At 40.4% G+C, this 25,261-nt stretch overlaps 2 protein-coding genes across 15 annotated transcripts in view; one reads left to right on the top strand and one right to left on the bottom strand.

Annotated features, from left to right (window-relative positions):
- The window catches only part of GCNT1 (glucosaminyl (N-acetyl) transferase 1), a 198,186-nt gene that overhangs the window by 133,944 nt on the left and 38,981 nt on the right, over positions 1-25,261 (top strand). The window lies entirely within an intron of this gene.
- The window catches only part of PRUNE2 (prune homolog 2 with BCH domain), a 292,750-nt gene continuing 269,029 nt past the window's right edge, over positions 1,541-25,261 (bottom strand). For 2 of the 9 annotated variants that reach the window (XM_012474544.3, XM_021667121.2), the window contains exons 16-20: positions 24,273-24,371; positions 20,148-20,183; positions 19,575-19,613; positions 9,299-9,346; positions 1,541-4,735 (exon numbers count right to left, since the gene is read on the bottom strand). In XM_012474544.3, coding sequence (XP_012329967.2) covers positions 4,705-4,735; positions 9,299-9,346; positions 19,575-19,613; positions 20,148-20,183; positions 24,273-24,371 — 253 coding nt within the window. In that variant the 3' untranslated portion in view covers positions 1,541-4,704. The remainder of the gene's footprint in view (positions 4,736-9,298; positions 9,347-19,574; positions 19,614-20,147; positions 20,184-24,272; positions 24,372-25,261) is intronic. The other 7 variants (XM_012474548.2, XM_064361635.1, XM_012474547.3 and 4 more) reach the window with 7 other exon arrangements.

Raw genomic sequence — 25,261 nt, 5'->3', positions numbered from 1 at the left:
AATTCAACTCACTGGTCTAAGGCAGAAGTTTCACAAGGAAAGCATAATCCAGTGTCAAGGGCGATAGGTCCCTCACTAGAAGTAAGGCTAGAGAGATCATGGGTAGCCATTACCAGTGTCTAACATCTGAGTATCATTAGAATGAGAAGAAATAATTTTGCCTGGTTAAAGAGGGTTATTTTGAATGGAAGTGAATGAAACTATCTAGGAAAATCAGTCTCGTAAAGCAGTCTGCTTGCTCCATGAAGCCCACAGCTGTGTAAAGATTGATGTGTCAAAAGGCACCAGCTGAATTAAAAGCTCCATGACTGCACAGGATGATGCCACCTGGGGCGGGCTTCTGGCACGCAGCCGCACACGGACACAGCCAGCCAGGGACATGGCACGCACAAGAGAAGCTGTGAAGGAAATAGCTCCTCAGGGACCCACAGTGCCCAACTCAGCTTTTCTGTAATCTATGACTGAAAGTCTTGGCTTCAACAACTGAAAGTTTCAGTTGTCGTCATTTATTTTAACTTCAGCTTATAAACGGCCCCTTATGATTCTGATTTTTAATCAGGCTCCCAACTTTGTCCCTGATCTCCACGCGCTACTCTCACTCAAGTACGTGGGTTACGTCCTTAAATACACATGGAGTTTGGATAATACGTAGTTTTGTGTGTGTGTGTGTGTTTAAGAGTTATGTAAGTGGCACTATGCTCTAAACATCGAGTCTGTTCTTTTCCCACTCTACCATATGATTTAAGTGTTGCTTTACGAACATAGTTTGTTATTTCTCACAGCTGTGGTATACCATAGGGTGTATTCACCACGCTTTGTCCAGCCCTTTCCCCAGCGCTGGACACCTGGCCTGCCTCCAGTTTCCACCAGCGTAGTTAGGTCCGGGAGCAGAATGAATGCAGCAGCACATCTTGTAGCTGAATGCCTTTCCTTTGCCTGCAATTACTTGTCGGCCTTTTCTTCTGCTTCTTCCCTTTCTTGAGTAGAGGACAGTATCTACCAGAACTCATTTTTAGATTACGAGAACACGCAATGTCTCACTTTCTGTAGAGCAGTTTCTCATTTGACTAGTTCAACAACTTTCTCAGAGGTACACGTGTTTATTAAGTTAAAAAATAGCACAGTGGTGACTCCCAACTCTGGTTTTGCCTAAAGGTTGTGAAAGTGTGTGTGGCAAACCCCAGTAAAAATAAAATGATATTTAATACATTTTAATTTAAAAATAAATATATGCCATAAAAAGGCAAAGGGCAGAGAAAGGAGAAGACAAAAATCAAGTAACCATGAAACATGGAGATGTTTCCAAAGTAAGAATTGCTTATCCAAAGAGTAAATAACACAGTTTAAAAGCCTGGTGTGTTGAACTCTGAGATATGAAAGGCAAAAATGAAGAGAGAATAAAGTTTGAGTGACCAGAAAAGCCAAAATGTATACAGTCCTCCAGTACCAAGTGCCAAGCTAGACTGACGTCCCGATAAAACTGCTGCAAACTGAAGCCAGAGAAAGATTCTTGCTGACTCAAAGAAAGAAAACCATAACATGCAGAATCAATTTTTATTTCTGAATTATACCCGTGAGGCTATATAGATATATTGTATCATTACAGATTTTTATATTAATCATCTACATTAGGGAGAATTTATTTACCAAAACGAAGTCTAATAGATACTTTATTCTGAGCAATCCAATATATGATAGAAAAACCTTTAGATATATAAAAGATTAATTTGTGCACATCTAAATGTTTCTAAGGGAACAAACTACCGAGGCATGGTAATAAGACGAGAGTTGCAAACATAGTACCATAACTGAATGTTTAAAATTACATCTTGACGAAGGCTAGAAGTAGCGATTTCCTCACCTCAGAGAATGTCTTAGAGGATAACCCCACAAAACATTATATGGCTTCAACAGAAACTTCTGGATTTTCTTCCACACTGAGCTACTGCCCTCAAGCAAACTTGCCCACTGCTTGACAGTACCTTCTGTGCAGACTTCGGTTCTTTCTCTTAACCAAGGAGCTTCAAGAAACAATGCTTTTGCCCCAATGACCCCTCGATTCCCTTAACTACAGATCTACAGGAGACGTGCAAAGCAGTTCCCAGAAGTCAGAACCAAAGCAAGAATGCTCAGAATGCAAGAGCTAGAGAACTGAATCATGTGAATGTTTACCTCTGTCTACCTATCTGCTTAGGGATTATTTTTCTAGGATTCTATTTACTTGGGGTGAATTTACATGGTAGCTTTTCTCTAGCACATGCAATTAAATTAATGTGTCTTCTTAAGATAATAAAATAGCAGATACCTAAATTTCAGAGTGGTTATGCAGCCCACAGAACAGCTGAAACAGAATCACTGATTGGGACAAATGCCTATAATTTTCATGTAGGAAGATGAGGCTTCAAACAGCATACCACCTGAGTAGTTTTCCATAGATGAGCTGGACAAGTTAAAAATACAAATAAATAAATGGTGAGATTGTTGCTATGTCTGTTTGGCTATAAAAGGAGCCCTGTGTGAACAGCTCTACGCCCTCAGGTTTGCACCACTACACTGAACACTGGATTCTTTATTACTTCCTGTGACAGGGTGACCATGGAATTCATTTTACAAAATGGGACGCCACTGAGTGAAAGTAGCAAATAGGCGAACAAACAGGAATATTGGGCAACTGTATTTATGTCAACACTGTTCCAGGAGAGGCATAATTTGGGCTTTCAAAGTGGAGGGGGGCTGTGGGAGGGGTGGACTGTAGGGTTTTTTCTGTCCAACAAACCAGATGTTATGAGTAAGGAGATCCAATAGAACATACAATTCAGTAAGACACTAGGTTGAAAGGATCGAGGCGAAAAGAGAAAACTATAGAGGCTTATGGAGGAAAGAGGGATCACCTACGTGTGTGTGGGCGTGTGTGGAAGGACAGGAGGAGGCAGATGTGAAGAAATGAGGTCAGAGAAAATAAATCACCCGTCAACTTCAAAGCAGTTCCAGGCTCCTTATACCCAGGGCTCCAAGTGTTCTGGACAGCTCTCCCCAGTGAGTCTTCTACCATGAGTCTATGGTGAAATCCTTCTCTCCCCTACATTTTTATTTCTGCCAGCTTCTTTGGAATAGGTGACACTGGGGACTAAGAATGGTTCCCAGAGGGAGGCACAGACCTCAGCAATGCCTGCTAAAAGGGTGCTTCTAAGAAGACTTCCTTTTGGCAACTGCAGCCTAAGTTGTGATCTTGTGGCTAGGGCTCCTCATCTTTCATAGCAGGCCATTTCTTTTATCTTACTGTCTGTGGACGTCAAAACATTGATTTTTGACAAAAACAAATTAGTTTGTAGCCCCATTTGTCTGTTCTGTTAGAGAAACTAAATACAGTTTGGGGTGGAATAGGAAAGGATGCATTTGCTGGAGCAGGGGTCAGCAAAGTTTTTCTCTAAACATGGTCAATGTTGTAGGCGTTGTGGGACATACGGTCTGTTGCAGCTGCTCAGCTCTGCGGTTGTAGTGTGAAAGTAGCTGCAGGTGGTACAAAAACAAGTTTGTGTGGCTGTGTTGCAGTAATGCTTTCTCATGGGTATAACATTTGAATAATTTTCATGTGTCATGAAATATTCAAAAATTTTTTGCAACCCAAAATGTGAAAACCATTCTTAGCTTGCAGTGGTGAGCTAGAGTTAGCTGTGGTTTGCCAGCCCCTCTGCTAGAGGCCTACAGACTTGAAATCTCATTGGCATTTTAAAGGGTATATGAAGACTATAAAGGAAATATTTGGTACATGAAAGCACATAGTCATATTTAATTTTAAGCCTGTGATCAGATTACAGTGTTTTAAAGCAGATTACTTTTTATAATGCATGCGAGAGAAGGATTCATGGATAACTGAATGCTACCAAATGATGTTTGAGTAGGCTGCCTTACACTTGAGTTCGTGGCACTTAAAAGGTAACAACTTGAACTGAGTTTCTGGCCTGAAGCTCAGAGAGCTACCAAACATGTAACACTGATTCTTAAATTTCACAATGTGGAGGTTATCGACATTCATCAGAAAAATGATCTGTTACAGACCAATTTACATAACATATGATGCCCAATTTGACAACTAAAGTGAAGTTGACATGCATTAGAAAGCCTGGCTTCCCTTTGAGAAGTTAAAGGAGATTCTGGCAAACAAGAACAAAGAGGGCACTTAGCTGATGATGGTTTCACACCCTGTGTGGTTCATGGTTGCCCTCATCAGGCTTAGGATTTTAAAGGTGGAGTTATACAGGGGTAACTTTCCTGGGGAGAGTTGAGCCCTGTGTACTTTAAACCTAATGCAATCACCAGAGGGAAATCCAGCTAATCTATGGAAACAAATCCATTCACAGTTAACAGTGGATTAAAGGTATCTTACTGGTAAACACCAGTCTAAGGGACAAAATATCACTGCACCGTGTTAATGAAGTATTGAAATAGAAGGTCCTACTTTCTTGCTAAGGCTCAACTAAAATCTCTGAGGCACATAATTGGCAAAACAGGACAGTACACACAATTTCATAAAACTTGTTAAGAGTAAACAAACTCCCTTCCTATTACTCCCCTTAGAAATTTAGAATGGCACCAGGTAGTGCAGAGTGGAAAAAGGTAACATCAGCCCTGTCTCCTCCAGGTAGATATGTTTCAACAGAACCATGAACCAGTAAAAGCATCCTCCTCTTCCAGCGCGGCCAGCTAGGGCTTCTCTTTCAGCTTCAAGTCAATACTGTGAGGAAAAGAAAAAGAGTGAGAAACATTTAGTAATGACGTGGGTGGCAGTGTGTTTGCTTTTTTCCTCAAAGGACATACTGAAAATATTTAAATCATGCAAGTTTCTTATAATAGAAAAATCTGGTAAAACACAGGCTTCTTCTCATCAGGCTTTTCTCCAAAATATGAAATCTGTTTATTTTTTACAAAATCGTTTCTGGAAGCATTTTATACCTTTTCAAAATGATCCAGGGGAGTAAAAAACTCATGGGAAGGCTCATTCCCAAAGTCAATTAAGATAAAGGAGCATTAGTGCATTCTGGAAATCATGCCATTTTACTTATTTTTAATAAATGACCTTTCCTTGTGAAGCAAACACATGTTCTGCCTGAAGTAAGTAACGTCTGACACGTGCTGAATAGTAAGAAATGGTAAGCAATAAAACAACACCAAACATTTTCTAGGAGCCAAAGGATTTGACTGGAAAGGGGTGAGCCTACCTTACCGAGATGGATGTTTATAACTAAAGAAAAGCTTGTTTTTCAGAAGGTCAAATGGGTTCCCAAATATCTGAGGAGTAAGCCTAAAACTTGCTCGAATCCTCTTGGGTGGATTCCTACTGCATCCACCCAAGAGGAAGAAAACCAAAAGCCAGTAAATAGAGGAGGAATTGCAGTTGTGATAAAAGAGAAACTATTACTTTGAAAAGGGTGATTTGGGACATACCTGTGGATTTTGCTTATCTCTGCCTCCGAGCCATAAGCTTGCACGTGGAAAAGGTTACTGTGCTTTACTTGTGGAATTTGCAGCAGCTGAGCAGTGTTCATTCTAGATGCTTTGCAGATAAAGCCACTGGTACCTCACGCTGTCTGCCCATCCAGTTTATGGTAGCAAAGTATCTTTCATTTGAAATATAGTCAGCAATTCCATCACTTATTAGCAGTGGGGACTTGGCCAGGTCACCTACCTTATCTAAGTTTTCATTTTTCTATCTGTAAAATGGAACGATCATAACTCTCTCACAACTTGCTAATGCATTTTCAATTATATATAGTGAACATATCATATCGTAATGTCTGTTATTAGCAGCAATAGGACCTCAGCGTTTGTTTGTTTTTTTTTTGAAATGAGAAAATAGCTCTTTGCTTTATTACCCACTTGCACCAATCTTGTCTTCTTTGGGAAGCCAAGTCATCATGAGTATTTCTAGTTCTGACTTGTTTTCTTACCAGCAGAGTCTGATTTAGAGGTATCCTCTTTCTATCCACTGTGACCCTGAGATCTTTTTCTTACATACTTTTATAAACCAGGTCATTAAAAAAAAAAAAATCTCATTTCTGCTTTTAAAATGTCCTTCCTGGCTGTAGTTGTTCCCAGAAATCTGTAGTAAGTTTGATTTGATGATTGGAATTTTATTCTTTCTCTCACAGTGTTAGTTGACTTTCTCCCACATCAAGAGAATATTTTACTAAACCAAAATTAGAGGCACATTGTCTAAAAACTGTGAGTGGGTCAGAATATCTGAAATAGTCTTGTGAAGCTTAAAGAACATGGTCACCTTATTTCATCATCCCGGACCCTGAGCCAACCCTTACACCAGAATGCCCATCTCATTTATTTCTTTTTTTTTTTTTGAGACAGAGTTTCACTCTTGTTGCCCAGGCTGGAGTGCAATGGTGCGCTCTTGGCTCACTGCAACCTCCGCCTCCTGGGTTCAAGCAATTCTCCTGCCTCAGCCTCCTGAGTAGCTGGGATTACAGGCATGTGCCACCCTGCCCAGCTAATTTTGTATTTTTAATAGAGATGGTGTTTCTCCATGTTGGTCAGGCTGGTCTCAAACTCCCAACCTCAGGTGATCCACCCACCTCGGCCTTCCAAAGTGCTGGGATTACAGGCGTGAGCCACCACGCCCAGCCTCAATTATTTCTCATACTGACTTTTTGGTAAATCTTCTAGGCTTTAATTCTTCCCTTCAGCTTTTGCTAACCCAAAAGCTAAATGATGAGCCTGTTTACCCAGTTTATGAAATAAAGGAGATGGTCAAAAGTGAACAATTCTCATGTAAGTAAATACAGGAAACCACTTGGAAAGTGAATATTTGAGAGAATAGCAATGTTGTGGAGTTAATGACGCTATTAGCAATGCTGCTAATTTAAGCTTCCTCAGATAGAGCCACCTTTGATCATTGTACTTTAAACAAATATGTAAAAATATAAAGAGGCATGTTGCAAGTGGTAGAGCATGAAGGAATTCATAAAATCCAAACCTAAAAGGGAAAAAGACAAGCACCCAGAGCTTTTTGGAAAAAAAATTACTTTTAATCAGAATTCAGTATTCTTAATCTTTGGGCAAATGGGCTTAGTTTTCTATAAGTAACTTTTTCCTGAGACAGAGCAACCTTCCGATAATTTTACAACGGGCCATTTTTGTGTCTAACATGTATGGAATGAGGTCCTTACAAACTGTCTGACAATATCATTTAATGATGAGTAAAAACATCTGCATTTTATGTAGAAGAAGAAAATGGGCATAGCCTTCCCTTCTACTGTAGAGGCCACTACAGTATCAGCACACACCATCTTATTCTTGGCCTGACTGAGCCCATTGGAAGAACCCTTGCCCATTTTGCCCATTCAGTACCAGCTCTGGAAGGTATAAAATGCTTCCACACAGAATGCTCCTCTGTCCCTGATAGCCTGCAGTGTAGAGGAGCCAGAAGAAGATAAATGAAGCCCTCATTCTAATACTAATGAAAGCCAGAAATCTAGGGCTGAAGTCAGAAAAAGAAATTCTTGGCTACTCGTGTCCCTGATCCCGATCTCATTGTCCACACTGTGATCAAGTGCCTCTTAAACACTCAGGAAAGAGAAGGCTGAAGAAAGGGAAGCCTTGAGAAGAATGTGTTCTTCTAAAAAGTGGGAAGTAGCAATAACAATTTGTAGTATCCCTCCCTCCTCCATGCCCACCCCCAGAACGAACCCAAACAAGAAGCAATGCTTTCCCCTTTCCCCACCAAAACAGCTCTACATAGGAATAAGGAGCAAGACAGATGAGGCAAGCAAAGAAGTGGGTAAGCCCCAAGATGTAGCAGCGATGGGCCGGCCATTGGCTGGGCTTCCAGAAGTGCCCTCCCTGCCGTTTCTTAACTGTGGGCTCTGTTAACTGCTAAAGGCGCTGTTTTGCTGAGGGAAGAAATCGTCGCAAAAAGAATTATCATGGACTGGGGCATTGAGGTATTATTGCTTTGCAGAATTTCATGTGCCAATTTGCTTGAAGCAGTTGTTGTCTTCATCTAAAAGATGTGGGACAAGAGTGATCTTTGGAAAAATAACTGTGTGATTTCAAAAGTCTCTTTATAGTCTTTGTTCTTTTTTTAAAATTTTGTTTAAAAAAAAAAATTTCCTTGCGAAGCAGGGCTAACTCATAGGCATGCGTCCAGAACTGACCCAGTCTTTGTTCTTCATGCACTTTTTCAGTTGGGACTGTCTCTGGAGTTTTTCTGCCTAAACTTCCTGTAAGCTGCAAGGTCAACATGGCAAATGCGGAGATATTTCACTATAATTTTCCAACTTCCTTTTAGACCTCAATGGAAAAGAGGTCCAAAGACAGCAAAAGGTGACAATAGAGACACCTTAAAGTTGGCCTTTCCCTCTGCTTCCTGATTCCTAGGAATAAGGACAATACTACATTCTCCACAACTCAAACCAAATTAGAAGCTTCTTGTTGGATGACCGAGTTCTCTCTGAAAGCTTATTGGTGACCACAGTTTATTCCCTGAAACTGACGTGGCCACTAATTTGCTCTGTTCTCTTAGGCGAGCAGTTCTGTCCTTCATTAAGTTGGAGGTGGTACACCCATGTAGCATTAAGACCACCTCTTTCCAGTTTAAAAACCATTGGCCCTGGAACTATACTGCCAAGGTCCAAATTCCAGCTCTGGACCTTTTTTATAGCTATAAAACAGTCGACTGGTCAGATCGTCTCTCTATGTCTCTCTTTCCTCATCTGTGAAATGTACCATAAACTTATTCTGAGGATTAAAATCAGACACTGCGTGTGAAGCTTTTTACAGTCTGGAATGTGGTAAGAATTCACTACGTGTCCGATTTCTGCTTCTCACAGGATGGTAATCATCCAAATAGATTATTCCTACAGTCTCATCCAGGCTCGAATTCCTCTTGGACGTTGCAAAACAAGCATATTTTCTCTCGATTCCACCAAAGGATTAAATGGAAGTTCCAACTTCCACTAAATAAAATAGAGATGATGTCATTCAGAAAGCAGAATCGCATTCCTCTTGCCCAAATGTTCTTACATCTGGCCCTAATACTCATTTTCTTCTCATTTTTGGATTGGAAAAATAGAATGCCATGTCAATAGGTTGTCCTTAAGAAATGTAAGAGGTGATTGTGAGTGAAATGGTGTGAACCTGGCAAATTTAGCTTCAAGTTTCTAATTGCAGGAATGGAGCATAGGAAAGCTGAACATCTACAAAGGGTTACCCAGTCCTCAGCCTTTCAGAGCCCAGCCATACAACACTATAAGTAACCACATAGCTATTACTGATGGTGAGTTCTTACTCCTTCTCCATAGAAGACATTTCTGGATCATTGTAAAGGCAGCTCGTTCTGAGAGCAAGGGAAAAATAGAAAGCAGTCAACGTTTCCCCACTGTCACCACTGTGAAAGCACAACGAATCTGGGGCATTTGAAACTGTTTAATGTGGTCCCATTGCTAATACTACACCAATCCATACCTGAACAGATGATGATATTAAGCTGTAACCCTTACCATCGGTTTTCAAATATAGTGATTGCCCATGATATAAAAACACAAAGCAAAGATTTAAAACTCCAAACACCTACTCTGTTCTCATTTTTTCCTGCTTTTTCAATTTGTCTTATTCAGGGGACATATTACAAAATTGTATTGATACCCCAAACAATGAAAACTTTACACACAGAGGAAAACCCCTCTCAAGCAGCCTAATTTTATTCACCCGTGAACACAGTTAACTCTCAGTTTTAATGAGAATGAGGATTCCCCAATACACTGAAAGAAAAAAATGTGTCAGTTCTCCTCGTTGTTGCTGTTACAGAAATAACAGGACACTTACCACTCCACACAGCTGAGCTGTGTCCAGGTGATACAGACGAATCCTACCATTCACCTCAACTGACGATGCCCAGAAAACAAATGTAACCATACAGAATAATGAAATAAAAGTGTTTTTATGGCATTTATGCTTTTTGTGTAATATTACCTGTTTTTGATATTCCATACTGAGGTGATTTCTCTGTTAGCAAATTTCAATTTTGTTTTCTATTCTTGATGAATTCTTATTACACCTCAACTTTTATACCCCTCCCATATTTATTTATTTATTTATTTGAGACAGAGTCTTGCTCTGTTGCTCAGGTTGAAGTGCAGTGGTGCTATCTCGGCTCACTGCAACCTCTGCCTCCCAGGTTCAAGCCATTCTCCTTCCTCAGACACCCAAGTAGCTGGGACTACAGGGGCATGCCACCATGCCTGGCTAATTTTTGTATTTTTGATAGAGGTAGGGTTTTGCCATGTGGCCCCAGGCTGGTCTTGAACTACTGGACTCAAGCAATCCTCCCACCTCGGCCTCCCAAAGTGCTAGGATTGCAGGCGTGAGCCACTGTGCCTCGCCTCCCATAAATATTTTATTATTGACAAATAAACACTATTTAAAGAGCTTCTACGATTCTTTTTAAATGCAGTTGTCCTCTTTGTAACATAATTTCACAAGCTAATTTATCTGTTTGCACGTAAGAGGATCCATGATGAAGGTTGGGTGTTTTGTTGAAAATGCAGAAGGCTATCTCCCCAGGCAAGACAGCAGCCTTCCTTCCTCACTCCCTACCCTTCTTGCTGGTGGTCTGATATTTTTATAGGGAATATTTGACAATTCCAGTGAGAAAGGACAGTCAAGTAAGTGTTGACAGTGTGCTAGAAAAACATAGCAAAGCTGGAATGGAATCAAGAAAGGGCAATCTTCCAAACTCAGCTTTGCTGCTTTTTAATTTTGAGTCATCCTCCCAAGGAAAATAGCAATTTGCAAACCCTTTAATACTGTCACTCCAAAGGCAACACATGGATGCTTCCCAGTGTTCAAAATAAGAATGAATCTATGTATGCTATTTATCCTTCAGAGGTATAATACTTCCTCTCCTGTATAGAACTAAGGTTTTAAAGAAAAGATAGGCAGGCTGAGTAAATCACCTTCTGAAGTCTATTAGAGTTGGGGTGCAGTCTGAGTGGTGGTATGTGTGTATGTGAGGGGAGAGGGAGGATGCTGGGAGACACTAGGAAGAATAAAGCAAGACAGTGGGCAGATAGGTTTTGTTCCCTGACCAAGTGTATGTTTGCCTTTGGTTAGACCTGGCCTGAAGCTTTCTGAACAAGTTATATGGAAAATCAGGCACATCTGTCAACAGGAAGAACCTGGGTATATCTGGCTTCTAACCATATATCTGCAGTGATCATGTTTGTTATAGAGTCTCTCCTAGAATTCAGGGGCTACTTCAGAGGCTAAAAGGTAGTTGAAAAGATGTTGCTGGTAGCCGAGATGGTGGGATTCTAAGGCATTCAATCACCTGTGGGGTCAACAGAATAAAATTCTTTCTCCTTATACATTTTCAAATGTGCACATATATTTCAATTCCTCATACATGTGATGTTACCATCAAAAAGTCAGGATCAAAAAACCCTAGAGGGAGGATTCTTCAGGCAGATGGCTTACCCACTGAATCCAAAGCAAGAGCATAGACTTCTAAAACAAACCTGATTATTTTTATTTGGCCCTTGGCAGTGGTTCTCAAAGCTGGGTCCTGAGACCAGCTGCATCAGCATCACTGAGAACTCATTAGAAATGCAGATTTTTTTTTTTTCTTGAGACAGGGTCTCACTCTGTTGCCCAGGCTGGAGTGCAGTGGTAAGATTGATTAGCTCACAGCCTCCCATGTGATGGGACTGCAGGCACATACCACCATACCTGGCTAATTAAAAACTTTTTTTTTTTTTTGGTAGAGATAGAGTTCTGCTATGTTGCCCAGGCTGGTGTCTAACTCCTGGCCTCAAGCAATCCTTCCCCCTCAGCCTGCCAAAGTGCTGGGATTACAGGGGTGATGAGCAACCTCACCTGGCCAGAAATGCAAATTTTTAGGCTTCACTCTACAGCTGCTGAATCAGAAACTTCAGGGGTGAGACACAGGATTTTGTGTTTTACCATGTGCTCCAGGTCATTGTAATGCACAATAAAGTTTGAGAACCACTGCTCAACAGCAGTGAACTGCCTCTCAAGCAAATTCATTAATTTATGCAGCAAAAATTTACTGAGCATCTACTATGTACTAGGCATGAGCATAGTGCTTTCTTTAGGAGGGATATCAAAACATATCGGGACCATCTGAACCATTTAGACATGTTGGGGGAGGTTAGGTAGCGGGTAGGGAAGAGAACAAAATAGTGGATGTAAGAGGAAAAAGAGAAAGCTACACAACCAACCCTAAAACAATAATTTTACTGTGGCAGCTAAGCAGAAAGAGTGTAAATATAGAGGAAACAATTCTATTGAAGGAAGCAAGATTTCATGGTAATAATGGAAGAAACATGATGATATGACTTTATAAATAGGTTTGTCTGAAAAATTATTGATGTTCTCTCTCCCTATCTTTTGTCTTGAAAATAGCTCTTTAATTTCATAAGTATGTTATCCTGAAAAAATAAATCTGAAAGAGAAACTCACTGAGAGTTCTCCCTCTGGGAAATCTCATGACACAAAGCAATCTGAGTGCAGATAAACGCTAGAGGATGTGTTACACCAACACTCAGTTCCTTGATTCCTAGTATCTTCCTCACTTCCACAACTTCTTATTTGTAACAGTTGGGATCGAGACTAAGAAAATTTTTTTAGAATAAAAAAGTACACAGTTTTGAGTTTTGTTAGTCGAATTAGGTGTCAGTTATCTTGAAAGAAAATGAGAAGATTGGAATATTATAACAGTAAATTCCACTAATGCTAAACTTTTTTTTGTTTGTTTATAGCTTCTGAATTTCTTGTCTTGCTTAAAGACATTGCTCATCTGTCTTTTTTTTTTTTTTAATTGTATTTGGGCTCTGGGGTACATGTGCACATCCTGCATCCTGCAGGATTGTTGCATAGGTACATACATGCCATGGTGGTTTGCCGTCTCCATCCCCCCTGCAACCCCCATCACCTACATCAGGCATTTGTCCTGGTGTTATCCCTCCCCATGCTCCCCACACCCCTCGCTATCCCTCCCCCGCCTCCACCCCCTGACCTAGCCCTGTGAGTGTTGTTCCCTTCCTTGTGCCCAAGTGTTCTCATTGTTCAACACCTGCCTATGAGTGAAAACATTAGGTGTTTGGTTTTCTGTTCTTGTGTCAGTTTGCTGAGAATGATGGTTTCTAGATTCACCCATGTCTCTACAACGGACACGAACTTGTCATTTTTTGTGGCTGCATAGTATTCCATGGTGTATATGTGCCACATTTTTTTTGGCCAGTCTATCATTGATGGGCATTTGGGTTGGTTCCAGGTCTTTGCTATTGTAAACAGCGCTGCAGTGAACATACATGTGCATGTGTCTTTATGATAAAATGATTTATATTCCTTTGGGTATATACCCAGTAATGGGATTGCTGGGTCATATGGAATTTCTATTTCTAGATACTTGAGGAATTGCCACTCTGTCCTTCATAATGGTTGAACTAATTTACACTCCCAACAACAGTGTAAAAGTGTTCCTTTTTCTCCACATCCTCTCCAGCATCTGTTGTCTCCAGATTTTTTAATGATCACCATTCTAACTGGCGTGAGATGGTATCTCAATGTGGTTTTGAATTGCATTTCTCTAATGACCAGTGATGATGAGCATTTTTTCATATGTTTGTTGGCCACATATTTGTCTTTTTTTGAAAAGTGTCTGTTCACATCCTTTGCCCACTTTTGAATGGGTTTGTTTTTTTCTTGTAAATCTGCTTTAGTTCTCTGTAGATTCTGGATATTAGCCCTTTGTCTGATGGGTAGATTGCAAAAATTTTTTCCCATTCTGTTGGTTGCCAGTTTACTCTAATGATCATTTCTTTTGCTGTGCAGAAGCTCTTAAGTTTAATTAGATCCAATTTGTCTATTTTGGTTTTTGTTGCCATTGCTTTTGGTGTTTTAGTCATGAAGTCCTTGCCTGTGCCTATGTCCTGAATGGTGTTGCCTAGGTTTTCTTCTAGGGTTTTTATGGTGTTAGTTCTTATGTTTAAATCTTTAATCCATCTGGAGTTAATTTTTGTATAAGGTGTAAGGAAGGGGTCCAGTTTCAGCTTCCTGCATATGGCTAGCCAGTTTTCCCAACACCATTTATTAAACAGGGAATCCTTTCCCCATTGCTTGTTTTTGTCCAGTTTGTCAAAGATCAGATGGTTGTAGATGTGTGGCATTGCTTGTGAAGCCTCTGTTTTGTTCCATTGGCCTATATTTCTGTTTTGGTATCAGTACCATGCTGTTTTGATTACTGCAGCCTTGTAATATAGTTTGAAGTCAGGTAGCATGATGCCTCTAGCTTTGTTCTTTTTGCTTAGGATTGTCTTGGCTATGCGGGCTCTCTTTTGGTTCCATATGAAGTTTAAAGTGTTTTTTTCCAGTTCTGTGAAGGTTAATGGTAGCTTGATAAGGATAGCACTGAATCTATAAATAACTTTGGGCAGTATGGCCATTTTCGCAATATTGATTCTTCCTAACCATGAGCATGGAATGTTTTTTCCATCTGTTTGTATCCTCTCTTATTTCCTTGATCAGTGGATTGTAGTTCTCCTTGAAGAGATCTTTTACATCCCTTGTAAGTTGTATTCCTAAGTATTTTATTCTCTTTGTAGCAATTGTAAATGGGAGTTTGCTCATGATTTGGCTGTTTGTCTGTTATAGGTGTATAGGAATGCTTGTAATTTCTGCACAATGATTTTGTATCCTGAGACTTTGCTGAAGTCGCTTATCAGCTTAAGGAGGTTTTGGGCTGAGATGATGGGGTCTTCTAAATATATGATCATGTTGTCTGCAAATAGAGACAATTTGACTTTTTCTTTTCCTAATTGAATGCGCTTTATTTCTTTTTCTTGCCTAATTTCTCTGGCTAGAACTTCCAATACTATATTGAATAGGAGTGGTGAGAGAGGGCATCCTTATCTAGTGCCAGATTTCAAAGGGAATGCTTCTAGTTTTTGCCCATTCAGTATGATACTGGCTGTGGGTTTCTTGTAAATAGCTTTTATTGTTTTGAGATATGTTCCATTGATACCTAGTTGAGAGTTTTTAGCACAAAGGGCTGTTGAATTTTGTTGAAGGCCTTCTCTGCATCTATTGAGATAATCATGTGGTTTTTATCTTTGGTTCTGTTAATGTGGTGAGTTATGTTTATAGATTTGCATATGTTGAACCAGCCTTGCATCTCTGGAATGAAGCCTACTTGATCGTGGTGGATAAGCTTTTTGAGTAAGTTGTTCAGTTTCCATGTGATTGTGCGGTTTTGAGTGCTTTCTTAATCCTGAGTTCTAATTGGATTGCACTGTGCTCTGAGAGACTAGTTGTTATGATTTCTGTTCTCTTGCATTTGCTGAGGAGTGATTTACTTCTCATTATGTGGTCAATTTTGGAGTAAGTGCAATGTGGTGCTGAGAAGAATGTGTATTCTGTGGATTGTCCTGTAAATGTCTATTAAGTCTGCTTGGTTCAGATCTGTGTTCAAGTCCTGGATATCCTTGTTGAATTTCTGTCTCGTTGATCTGTCCAATATTGTCAGTGGAGTGTTAAAGTCTTCCACTATTATTGTGCAGGAGTCTAAGTGTCTTTGTAGGTTGTTAAGAACTTGCTTTATGTATCTGGGTGCTCCGCATGGGGTGCATATATATTTAGGATCATTAGCTCTTATTGTTGTGTGGATCCTTTTACCATTAGGTAATGCCCTTCTTTGTCTCTTTTGATCTTTGTTGGTTTGATGTCCGTTTTACCATTATATAACGCCCTTCTTTGTCTCTTTTGATCTTTGTTGGTTTAATGTCCATTTTATCAGAGACTAGGATTGCTACCCCTGCTTTTCTTTTGCTCTCCATTTGCTTGGTAAATCTTCTTCCATCCCTTTATTTTGAGTCTATGTGAGTCTTTGCACGTGAGATGGGTCTCCTGAATACAGCACATCAATGGGTCTTAACATTTTATCCAGTTTGCCAGTCTGTGTCTTTTGATTGGGGCGTTTAGGCCATTTACATTCAACGTTATTATTATTATGTTTGAATTTGATCCTGCCATTTTGTTACTGGCTGGTTGTTTTGCCCGTTAGTTGACATGGTTGAATCGTTATTCTTTACCATTTGGTACGTTTTTGCAGTGGCTAGTACTGGTTGTTCCTTTCCCTGTTTAGTACTTCCTTCAGTAGCTCTTGGAAGGCAGGTCTTGTAGTGATGAAATCTCTCAGCAATTGCTTGTCCCTAAAGGATTTTATTTCTCCTTCACTTAACGAAGCTTAGTTTGGCCGGATATGAAATTCTGGGTTGAAAGTTCTTTTCTTTAAGGATGTTGAATATTGGCCCCACTTCCTTCTAGCTTGTAGAGTTTCTGCTGAGAGATCTGCTGTGAGTCTGATGGTCTTTCCTTTGTGGGTGACTTGACCTTTCTCTCTGGCTGCCCTTAGAATTTTTTCCTCATTTCAACCCTGGTGAATCTGACAATTACGTGCCTTGGGATTGCTCTTCTTGAGGAATATCTTTGTGGTATTCTCTGTATTTCCTGTATTTGAATGTTGGCCTGCTTTGTTAGATTGGGAAAGTTCTCTTGGATAATATCTTGAAGAGTTTTCCAACTTGGAATCATTCTTTCTGTCACATTCAGTACGCTGATCAAGCACAGATTAGGTCTTTTCACATAATCCCATACTTCTTGGTGGCTTTGTTCATTTTTTTTTCACTCTTTTTTCTCTAATCTTGCCTTCTCATTTTATTTCATTGATTTGATCTTCTATCTCTGATATCCTTTCTTCTGCTTGATCAATTCGGCTGTTGAAACTTGTGTATGCCTTGAAAAGTTCTCGTGCTGTGTTTTTCAGCTCCATCAAGTCGTTTATGCTCTTCTCTAAGCTGATTATTCTAGTTAGCATTTCATCTAACCTTTTTTCAAGGTTCTTCGTTTCTTTGCATTGGGTTAGAATATGGTCTTTTAACTCAGAGAAGTTTGTTATTACCCACCTTCTGAAGCCTGCTTCTGTCAATTCGTCAAACTCATTCTTTTTTTGTTCCCTTGATGGTGAGGAGTTGTGATCCCATGGAGGAGAAGAGGTGTTCTGTTCTTTGATGGTTTCATCCTTTTTGTGCTGGTTTTTTCCTGTCTTTGTGGATTTATCTCCCTTTGATCTTTGAAGTTGGTGATTTCAGCTGGAGTCTCTGAGTGGACGTTTTTTCTCTTGAGGTTGGGGCTATATCTTTTTTGGCCTGTAGAGGGCGTTGCTGGGCTCTCTCGGGTTCAGTCAGGTTGTTGGGTGGGTGGTCCTTCCCTGGAGTTTGTTTGCAGGTGAGATTGGCCCTGCCTTCCCAATGGCATCTCTCCTTCCCCAGTTGGATCTTCCTAGTTGGGGTCAAGCTGGTGTATTTGCTGCCATGCTTTCTATCGAGGGCTTCAGTTTGAGTTCTGTGGAGGTGGGGCCTCCCAGGCCTCATGGTCTGTTTCCCTGCTCTCAACTCTGCCTCCCTCTGTGGGACGGTCTGTCCCACTGGCGTTAGTCCAAACTTCTGCCCAGGTCCATGTGACAACTTGTCTCGCCCAGTGGGAGCCTCTGCTCAGATTTGCATTGACCACCCATGGGGCCCCACAATCTGGCAGGGCACTCGTGGACCATGGGTTGTAGGAGGGATGAGGTAAGCACAGGATCCGAATCAGAGCACCGAGGGAGTGAAGTCCCCCGCGACCCTCCAAGCCGGCAGCATGTTTCAGGTGGGGATGTGCCCCCCACCCCGTCTTCATTTGCCCCCCGGGCAGCTCTCACCCTGTGGCTTCTTCCCTGGGCTATTTTCAATGCCCTATGAGTCTCACCAAAATGAACCCGGCACCTCATTTGGAATCACGAAGTCCTCTAGCCCTCTGTGTCTTATTCACTGGGAGCTGCATTCCAGTGTTGCCTTCTCATGGCCATCTTGGCACACCCTCCCCCAAACTTTCTAAAGCAAAAACCTGTCCTTTAATTTTTAACACAAAAGATTGGCACACTACAAGCAAATAATCCTATAGGTTACTTACAGTAAAAATGTACCATGGGGAAAAAAGTCTAAATGCATTGTTTTAATGAGGAATTGGCATTTACAACTATGCAGAAAATGTCTTATTAGTTAGATTTTATTTATTCAGAATTTATAGCTGTTGAGATATCATCCAGGCCTTCTGCTTTTGCAGTGTCTAATAAAATGGGAACTGGTTATAAAAATTAACAGCATAAGCAACATTTAAAATGGGGAAGAAATTTAATGTGCTTAATACAGCAAACTTTTCAAATAGTACTTGATTATATCTAATGTGCATTAAGAGAAATTTTCTTTGTAACTTGGAAACGAGAAAAGGGAATAACTGGAAATTCTTTCAAAGCAGTGCTGCGCTGACTTTCTGTTGGCTGGGCTATTTTACAACTCAACAGAGGCAGAGGTTAACTTGTAGTTCTTGTCCAGCAGAGATGCAAATAATTTCAGTCCAGTGGAAAAGGCAACCTCAATATTACAGTTTATTGCCCTGTTGATTATTAACCAGTTTTGTATCTAACCCAACAATCTTATCCAAATATTCTTTTATAAATTAACTATAGATACCTAGCTGTTCAAATGCTCTTTGAACTGGCTTTAACACCTTAGTGGTTCCTGTATTATATAATTAGTTGAATATAATACTAGCATGTGTTCATTTTATATTTGCATGAGAGTTATAATTTTGCCTTTTTGAGAATTATACTTTAACATAGTGGGCAATGGCTTTTTTTCTATTTATCAAAATAGCTGAGATGCTATTAGTTAAGCAATATTTCCAAAGTCATTAAGTCAGTTGTTGTTGTTTTAACTCTTAGCCATGAAATTGATTCTACAAAAGTATTCCAAATTTCTTTTTTTTTTTTTTTTTTTGAGATGGAGTTTGACTCTTGTTGCCCAGGCTGGAGTGCAATGGTGCCATGTTGGCTCACTACAACCTCCGCCTCCAGGGTTCAAGCAATTCTCCTGCCTCAGCCTCCTAAGTAGCTTGGATTATAGGCATGTGCCACCATGCCCAGCTAATTTTGTATTTTTAGTAGAGATGGGGTTTCTCCATGATGGTCAGGCTGGTCTTGAACTCCTGACCTCAGGCGATCCACCTGCCTCAGCCTCCCAAAGTGCTGGGATTACAGGTGTGAGCTACCGCACCCAGAGCCAATATTCCAAATTTCGATGTGCTATTATTCCTCCCCATTGGTATGAGTTAATGAGGTTCTCTTGCCTCAATACCTAATGATCATCTGGATGTCACACTATACGTGGCAGTGCCTGTGACGTGTTCTTTTGTTGTGGTGCCTAGAATTTCATATACATTAAAAAACAACAACAGTGACAAATACATTCCTCAGTATAACCAAAATCACGGGAAAAAACAGATTGTAGTAAGAATAATAGAGATTACATCTATCATAGGAGAAAGAGAATTTTCAAAGTGCATTATTGTCAGGAAGCAGAAATAAAACACCAGGCATGCACATTTTCCCAATTCAGTTCTGAAATGCAAGCCAACATCATGCCAGCTGCTAAATGAAAACCAAGTCTTACTTAGCTGCTTCTGATGCTTCCCTCAGTTCTTCGTCCAGTCTGCAGGAGCAAAAATTATTGGTGTGGAAAAGAAACAAAAAAGAAGCAAGCAGAGCATGAGACAGTCGCTTAGCAAAGCAGAGCCAAATGCAAGTGCTCTATATGTGCTTTTCAAAACTGTCTTCTGGAGCACTGAGATGCACTCCTTCCATTAAATATGCTGTCGTTTCCTCCCATTCACTGTTTATGTACATTGAGTTTACAAATTCCTTCATAAAAAGTAAATATGAAAGTTGCAAAGGGATCAGAAACATGCTGGCTGAATCAAGCTGAAATCGTCCATGTCAGTGTGGTGGGTACAGTTCAAGTTAGCTTGCAGCCTGGGCCAAGTCAGGGACGTATCTGGTTTAGTAGGTTTCAGTTGCAAATTAGGTTGACCTCAACAGCTTTACACACAAGACAAAGATGGGAAATGGCATACAAAAGACCGATACAGTGACCTTTGCTCTGGGTAGCATGTTGAGGTCACCCACAAGTAAAACACTGGTGTACACACACAGGGTCCAGCATGAATAGGACATCAGGAGATTTTACCTCACACTTCTCTTATAAGATCTCTCTTCATCGTACCTTACGAGATAAAAAACGAGTGCCGTAAGGAAAATGAGCAAACAGATGGAAAAAATGACAAGTAAAGGATTTAAACGACAGTCAAATCGTGAGAGAAAATGCCTATCCAAATATAGTCATGCACCATGTAATGCCATTTGGGTCAGTGATGGGCCACATACATGGTAGTGATCCCATAAAGTAGAACACCATAATTGGACGGTATCTTTTCCATGTTTAGATAAACAAATACTTACCATTGTGTTACGGCTGCCTGTGGTATTCGGTACAGTAGCATGCTGTACAGGTGTGTAGCCTAGGAGCAAAAGGTTATAGCAGATGGCCTAGGTGGTGTAGTGGGCTCTACCATCTAGGTTTAAGTCCACTCTATGACGTCTGCACAATGATGAAATCACCTAAAGATGCACGTCTCAGAACACGTCCCTGTCATTAGGTGATGCATGACTGTAATAATAAAACTGACATTTGGGAGAAATCTTATTTTCATTAGATAACAATCAATGTTTGATTTTGAATATATGCAGTCAATCCTCATTATTTGCAGATTCTGTATTTGTAAATTTGCCTTTTCACTAACATGTATTTGTAACCACAAAATCAATAAAAGGTACCTTTTGGGTCACTTGTGGACATGGGCAGAGTGGTGAAAACTTGGAGTTGCCCAGCGTGCACGTTGCCACCTGGACATGTGTGAGGCTCTGTCTTTTTGTTCACACTGTGAACAAGTGACCTTCTCACAACCTATTTAGGGCCGTATTTTTCTCATTTTTGTATTTTTTGCTAGTGATTTTGCTGTTCAAATTAGCTTCCAAGCATAGTGCTGAAATACTGTCTAGTATTCCCAAGAGAAGGAAGGCTGTGGTGTGCCTTATGAAGAAAATAGATAAGCTTTGTTTAGGCACAAGTTACAATACTGTTGGCCATGAGTTCAATGTTCACAAATCAACAATATATACTAAGTCAGGTTCATTTAAACAGAAACGCACATAAAACAAGGTTATATATTGATTGATTGATGAAAACATTGTGACCAGAGGTGTCCAGGAACCTGTATTTTCCCCTGGAACATTAGTTCAGTGTTCACTGATTAAGTGTTTGCAGTGACTTTATAGGGCATAATTGCCACAAATAATGAGAATCAACTGTAACCAATGATTATAAATTTGGTTCTAGGTTGGGCAAGTTTTTCTGTCATTTAAGCCCTTTGATGACAGGCTCCATCTTAGCTGAGGACTGGTCTTGTGTGTGGCTGAGATCAGATCCTTTGAATGTTGTTTAGTGATAAAAAGGAGCCATGGTTTGTATCCATTTGAAATTTGCATAACATGAAATTGAGGCAATGAAGGTCAGTAACAGAAATGGCAGAAAGAACATCCCAAGTAGATGAATTACAGAAAACAGAAAAACACACGGACATGTGGGCAGCACATGCATGGTGGTAAATTTCTTCCTCCAGAAGAAAATTTTTCCAAATAGGAGGGGTTCCTTCCTCCTGAAGTAACCTTTTCCCAGATGGAACCCTTGAAAATTGATGTGTGCAGATGAATGAAAACTGTCCTAGGTATACTTAAATTCTCACTTGAACCTTCCCATATGATAGAGCCTCTAAAAGCAACATGTGTAACAATAAATAAGACTCTGGACTGCAAACTCTGTGCTGGGAGGCTTTGCAAGTGCTTTGTGTACCGTTTGCATTCAATCCTCAGGACCACTCCATGAAGTGCAACTTACTTCCCCGCTGTACAGATGCTGAAGCTGAGACTCAGAAAATTTTAATAATTAATCATTTTAATAGTGACTTGAAGTCTCAGAGACATCAAGAGGTAGCAGGGAAAGTTCAAATCTAAGTCTCTAAAGCCCATTCACTTTTCATTCTATTGTCTCTGTCACACCATGGAAGTGTTACTGTGTTTACCTGGAAAGTGGTCAATGCTCAATTCCACTAGAAGAGAGACTAGACTGTCCGTGTCATCTTACAGAATGTGAGTGCTCCCACAGTTTTTCCTTTTTGTTTTTTACTCCATCACCCAGGCTGGAGTGCAGTGGTGCCATCTTGGCTTACTGTAATATCCGCCTCCCAGGCTCAAGCAATCCTCCCCCTTCAACCTCCTGAGTAGCTGGGACTACAGGTGCATGCTACCACACCTGGCTAATTTTGTGTTTTTTCATAGAGATGGGGTCTCACCATGTTGCCCAGGCTGGTCTTGAAGTCCTGGACTCAAGCTATCCGCCCTCCTCAGCCTCCCAAAGTGCTAAGATTACACACATGAACCATCGCCCCCTACCTCCATGCTTTTTAAATTTAAAGAGTAGAAGTGGGTTTTGAAGATGGAGTACACTTTTTTGAGGCAGCAGCCCAGAGCTGTGAGTTGTGCTGGTTGTGGAAATGCTGTGAAGCTAATGAGGGTTGAAGCCGTTGTTAGGATCTTACGAACACTCCACTTAATTCAGCTGAGCCAACTGACTACTGTAAGCCCAATCAGTATCCTGTGTTCATGCCTGATACTGGTTATGTATAAAAACCAAATGCATCTACTTCTGAGCTTTGAATTTAGAAGGATACTCTTAAAGGGGTAAATTAATCTACTAGAAAAGGACATGGGAATTTTGATGTCAGGCTGACTGGAATTTGAATTCCAGTTCCGTCTCTTCCTGGTTCCTACTTAGACTGTGCATAAGTAACTTCTTACTAAGTTATCTCCCCTGCCTCTGTAAAACAGGGGTTTCCTATAGGAGTCAAATAAATGATATAAATAGAACACCGCTATGCTTGGTATGTCATAGATACACACTGCATGAGAATTCTTTCCTTTGAGTTTCTAGGTTGGGCCTTTTAAATTTCTTTTTTTTATTTTTTAAAGTGAGAGGACTCTTTTTTTGGAATCCCAAATAAGAGGTACATTTTGCTATTCATTTTATGGAGGAAGATGAATGATACTTGTCTGTTTTCTTTGAGCTAATGGTTAAGTCCCTTTCCACTCAAATGAAATGAACAAAACTAGTGATTCAGATACAGTGGACAAAAAAAAAAAAAAAAAGACACATAGAAAACAATCTTCTTTGCAACAATGTACCAGATACAAGTATTCATTCTCCAATATCCCTGTTTTAAAATCCCAGCTCCAAGTACTTATTTTGTTAAATTTCATCATAATTTTTGTAGCATCATCCTGAGACCTTCAGTACCCAGGCAGGATGCTGATGCTGATACTGCGTTACCCTCTATTAAGCAAGGAAACCATTCCTCACTGCCCCACCCACCACTGAGCAAATGCCCTCTACCTAATCATGAAAAAAAAAAGGGGGTGGGCATTTAGAAGAAACAGAGAAAGAGTTTTTCTTTCTATTTTCCTAGGGTCATGTAGATAGATTACTTTGTGTAAAGAAATCCAAGCTATGCTAAGACCATCTTGTCTGTGCAGAGCAGAGAGGCGGGGGCAGGGGGTGGGAATGACACAAGAAACTGATACACTGTTAACCAGTAAGCCAGTGTGACTGTTATTTTTTCCAAAGTGGTAGTAAAATTCAACGTAAAAATGAACAATAATCAATAACCCCAGGAAAAGAGTATGTGAAAGAGGATCTGAAAGAACATAACAATTATCAATAGGTTATAGGAAAAAATTTTATTTATTGGAGGATATTTAATATTATTTTAAAAATAAGATAATGCCATTTCCCCAGTGATGCAGAACTGACTTCTTTTCCAACCCACTTCTCCAAACATATGCATATATATTATATATGCATATATTATATATATGCAGGGTCTCACTCCCATTGCCCAGGCTGGAGTACAGTGGCACAATCACAGCTCACTGCAGCCTTGACTCTGCGGGCTCAGGTGATCCTCTCATCTCAGCCTCCTGAACAGCTAGACTACAGGCAAATGCCACCATGCCTGGCTAATTTTTGTATTTTTAGTAGAAACAGTGTTTTGCTATGTTGTCCAGGTTGACTGTAAACTCCTGGGCTCAACTGATTCCTCCACTTGGCCTCCCAAAGTGGTGGGATTACTGGCATGAGCTACCACACCCAGCCTCAACTTGTACTATTTCTTAACAAATCTCTGAAACCATCAGGACTTACTTGATTATGCTCTCTGGAATGTGAATGCAATCCATTGGGATCAGCCCACTGAGTTCTGATAAGCTGTTGACATACTTAATTTTACTGCTGAATTTTGAACTAAAAAAAAAAAAGAAAAGATATATGTAATTAGTCGCTACCTTATCCATTCTAAGGCCATTGCCTTTTCTTGAAAATCCTGATACTTAACACCTGGGCCCAGCACTGTTACTAAGAGGGTAACATTATTTGACTTGTTACAATGTGCCAGGCGCTGTTTTGTCGGGGGTGGTGGTAGTGTTTTGTTTTTTACATTTATTTTGTAAATTGCCATGTAAAAATGTGTAACATGATGTTTTGAAATATGTGTATGTTGTGGAATGGCTAGACTGAGCTAATTAACATATGTATTACTTCACATGCTTTTTTTGAAGTATCTATTCTCTTAGCAGTTTTCTATGATGCAATACATTATGATTAGCTGTGGTCACCATGTTGTTCAATAGAGCTCTTGAATTTATGCCACCTAACTGAAATGTCGTGCTCTTTGACCAACGTCTCACTCCCAACCCCCAGCTTCTGATGACCACCATTCCACTCTCTACTTCTGTAAATTCAACGCGTCTCACTCTGTCGCTCAGGCTGGAGTGCAATGGCACTATCTTGGCTCACTGCAACCTCCACCTGCTGGGTTCAAGCAATTCTCCTGACTCAGCCTCCCGAGTAGCTGGGACTACAGGGCGCGCCACCATGCCTGGCTAATTTTTTGAATTTTTAGTAGAGATGGGGTTTCACCATGTTGGCCAGGCTGGTCTTGAACTCCTGACCTCATGATCTGCCCGCCTCGGCCTCCCAAAGTGCTGGGATTATAGGCATGAGCCAGTGAGCATGGCCCAAGTTCAACTTTTTTAGATTCTACACATAAGTGAGATCATGCAGTATTTGACTAAATGCTGTTTTAAGTGGTTTACGTACGTGAATGCATGTATTTCTTATTACAGCCTAGTGAG

Source organism: Aotus nancymaae, unplaced genomic scaffold, assembly GCF_030222135.1.
Source record: "Aotus nancymaae isolate 86718 unplaced genomic scaffold, 86718_ANA_hifiasm-v0.15.2.pri h1tg000041l, whole genome shotgun sequence".
Taxonomy (NCBI): Eukaryota; Metazoa; Chordata; class Mammalia; order Primates; family Aotidae; genus Aotus; species Aotus nancymaae.
This window is presented reverse-complemented; position numbering and strand designations above follow the sequence as displayed.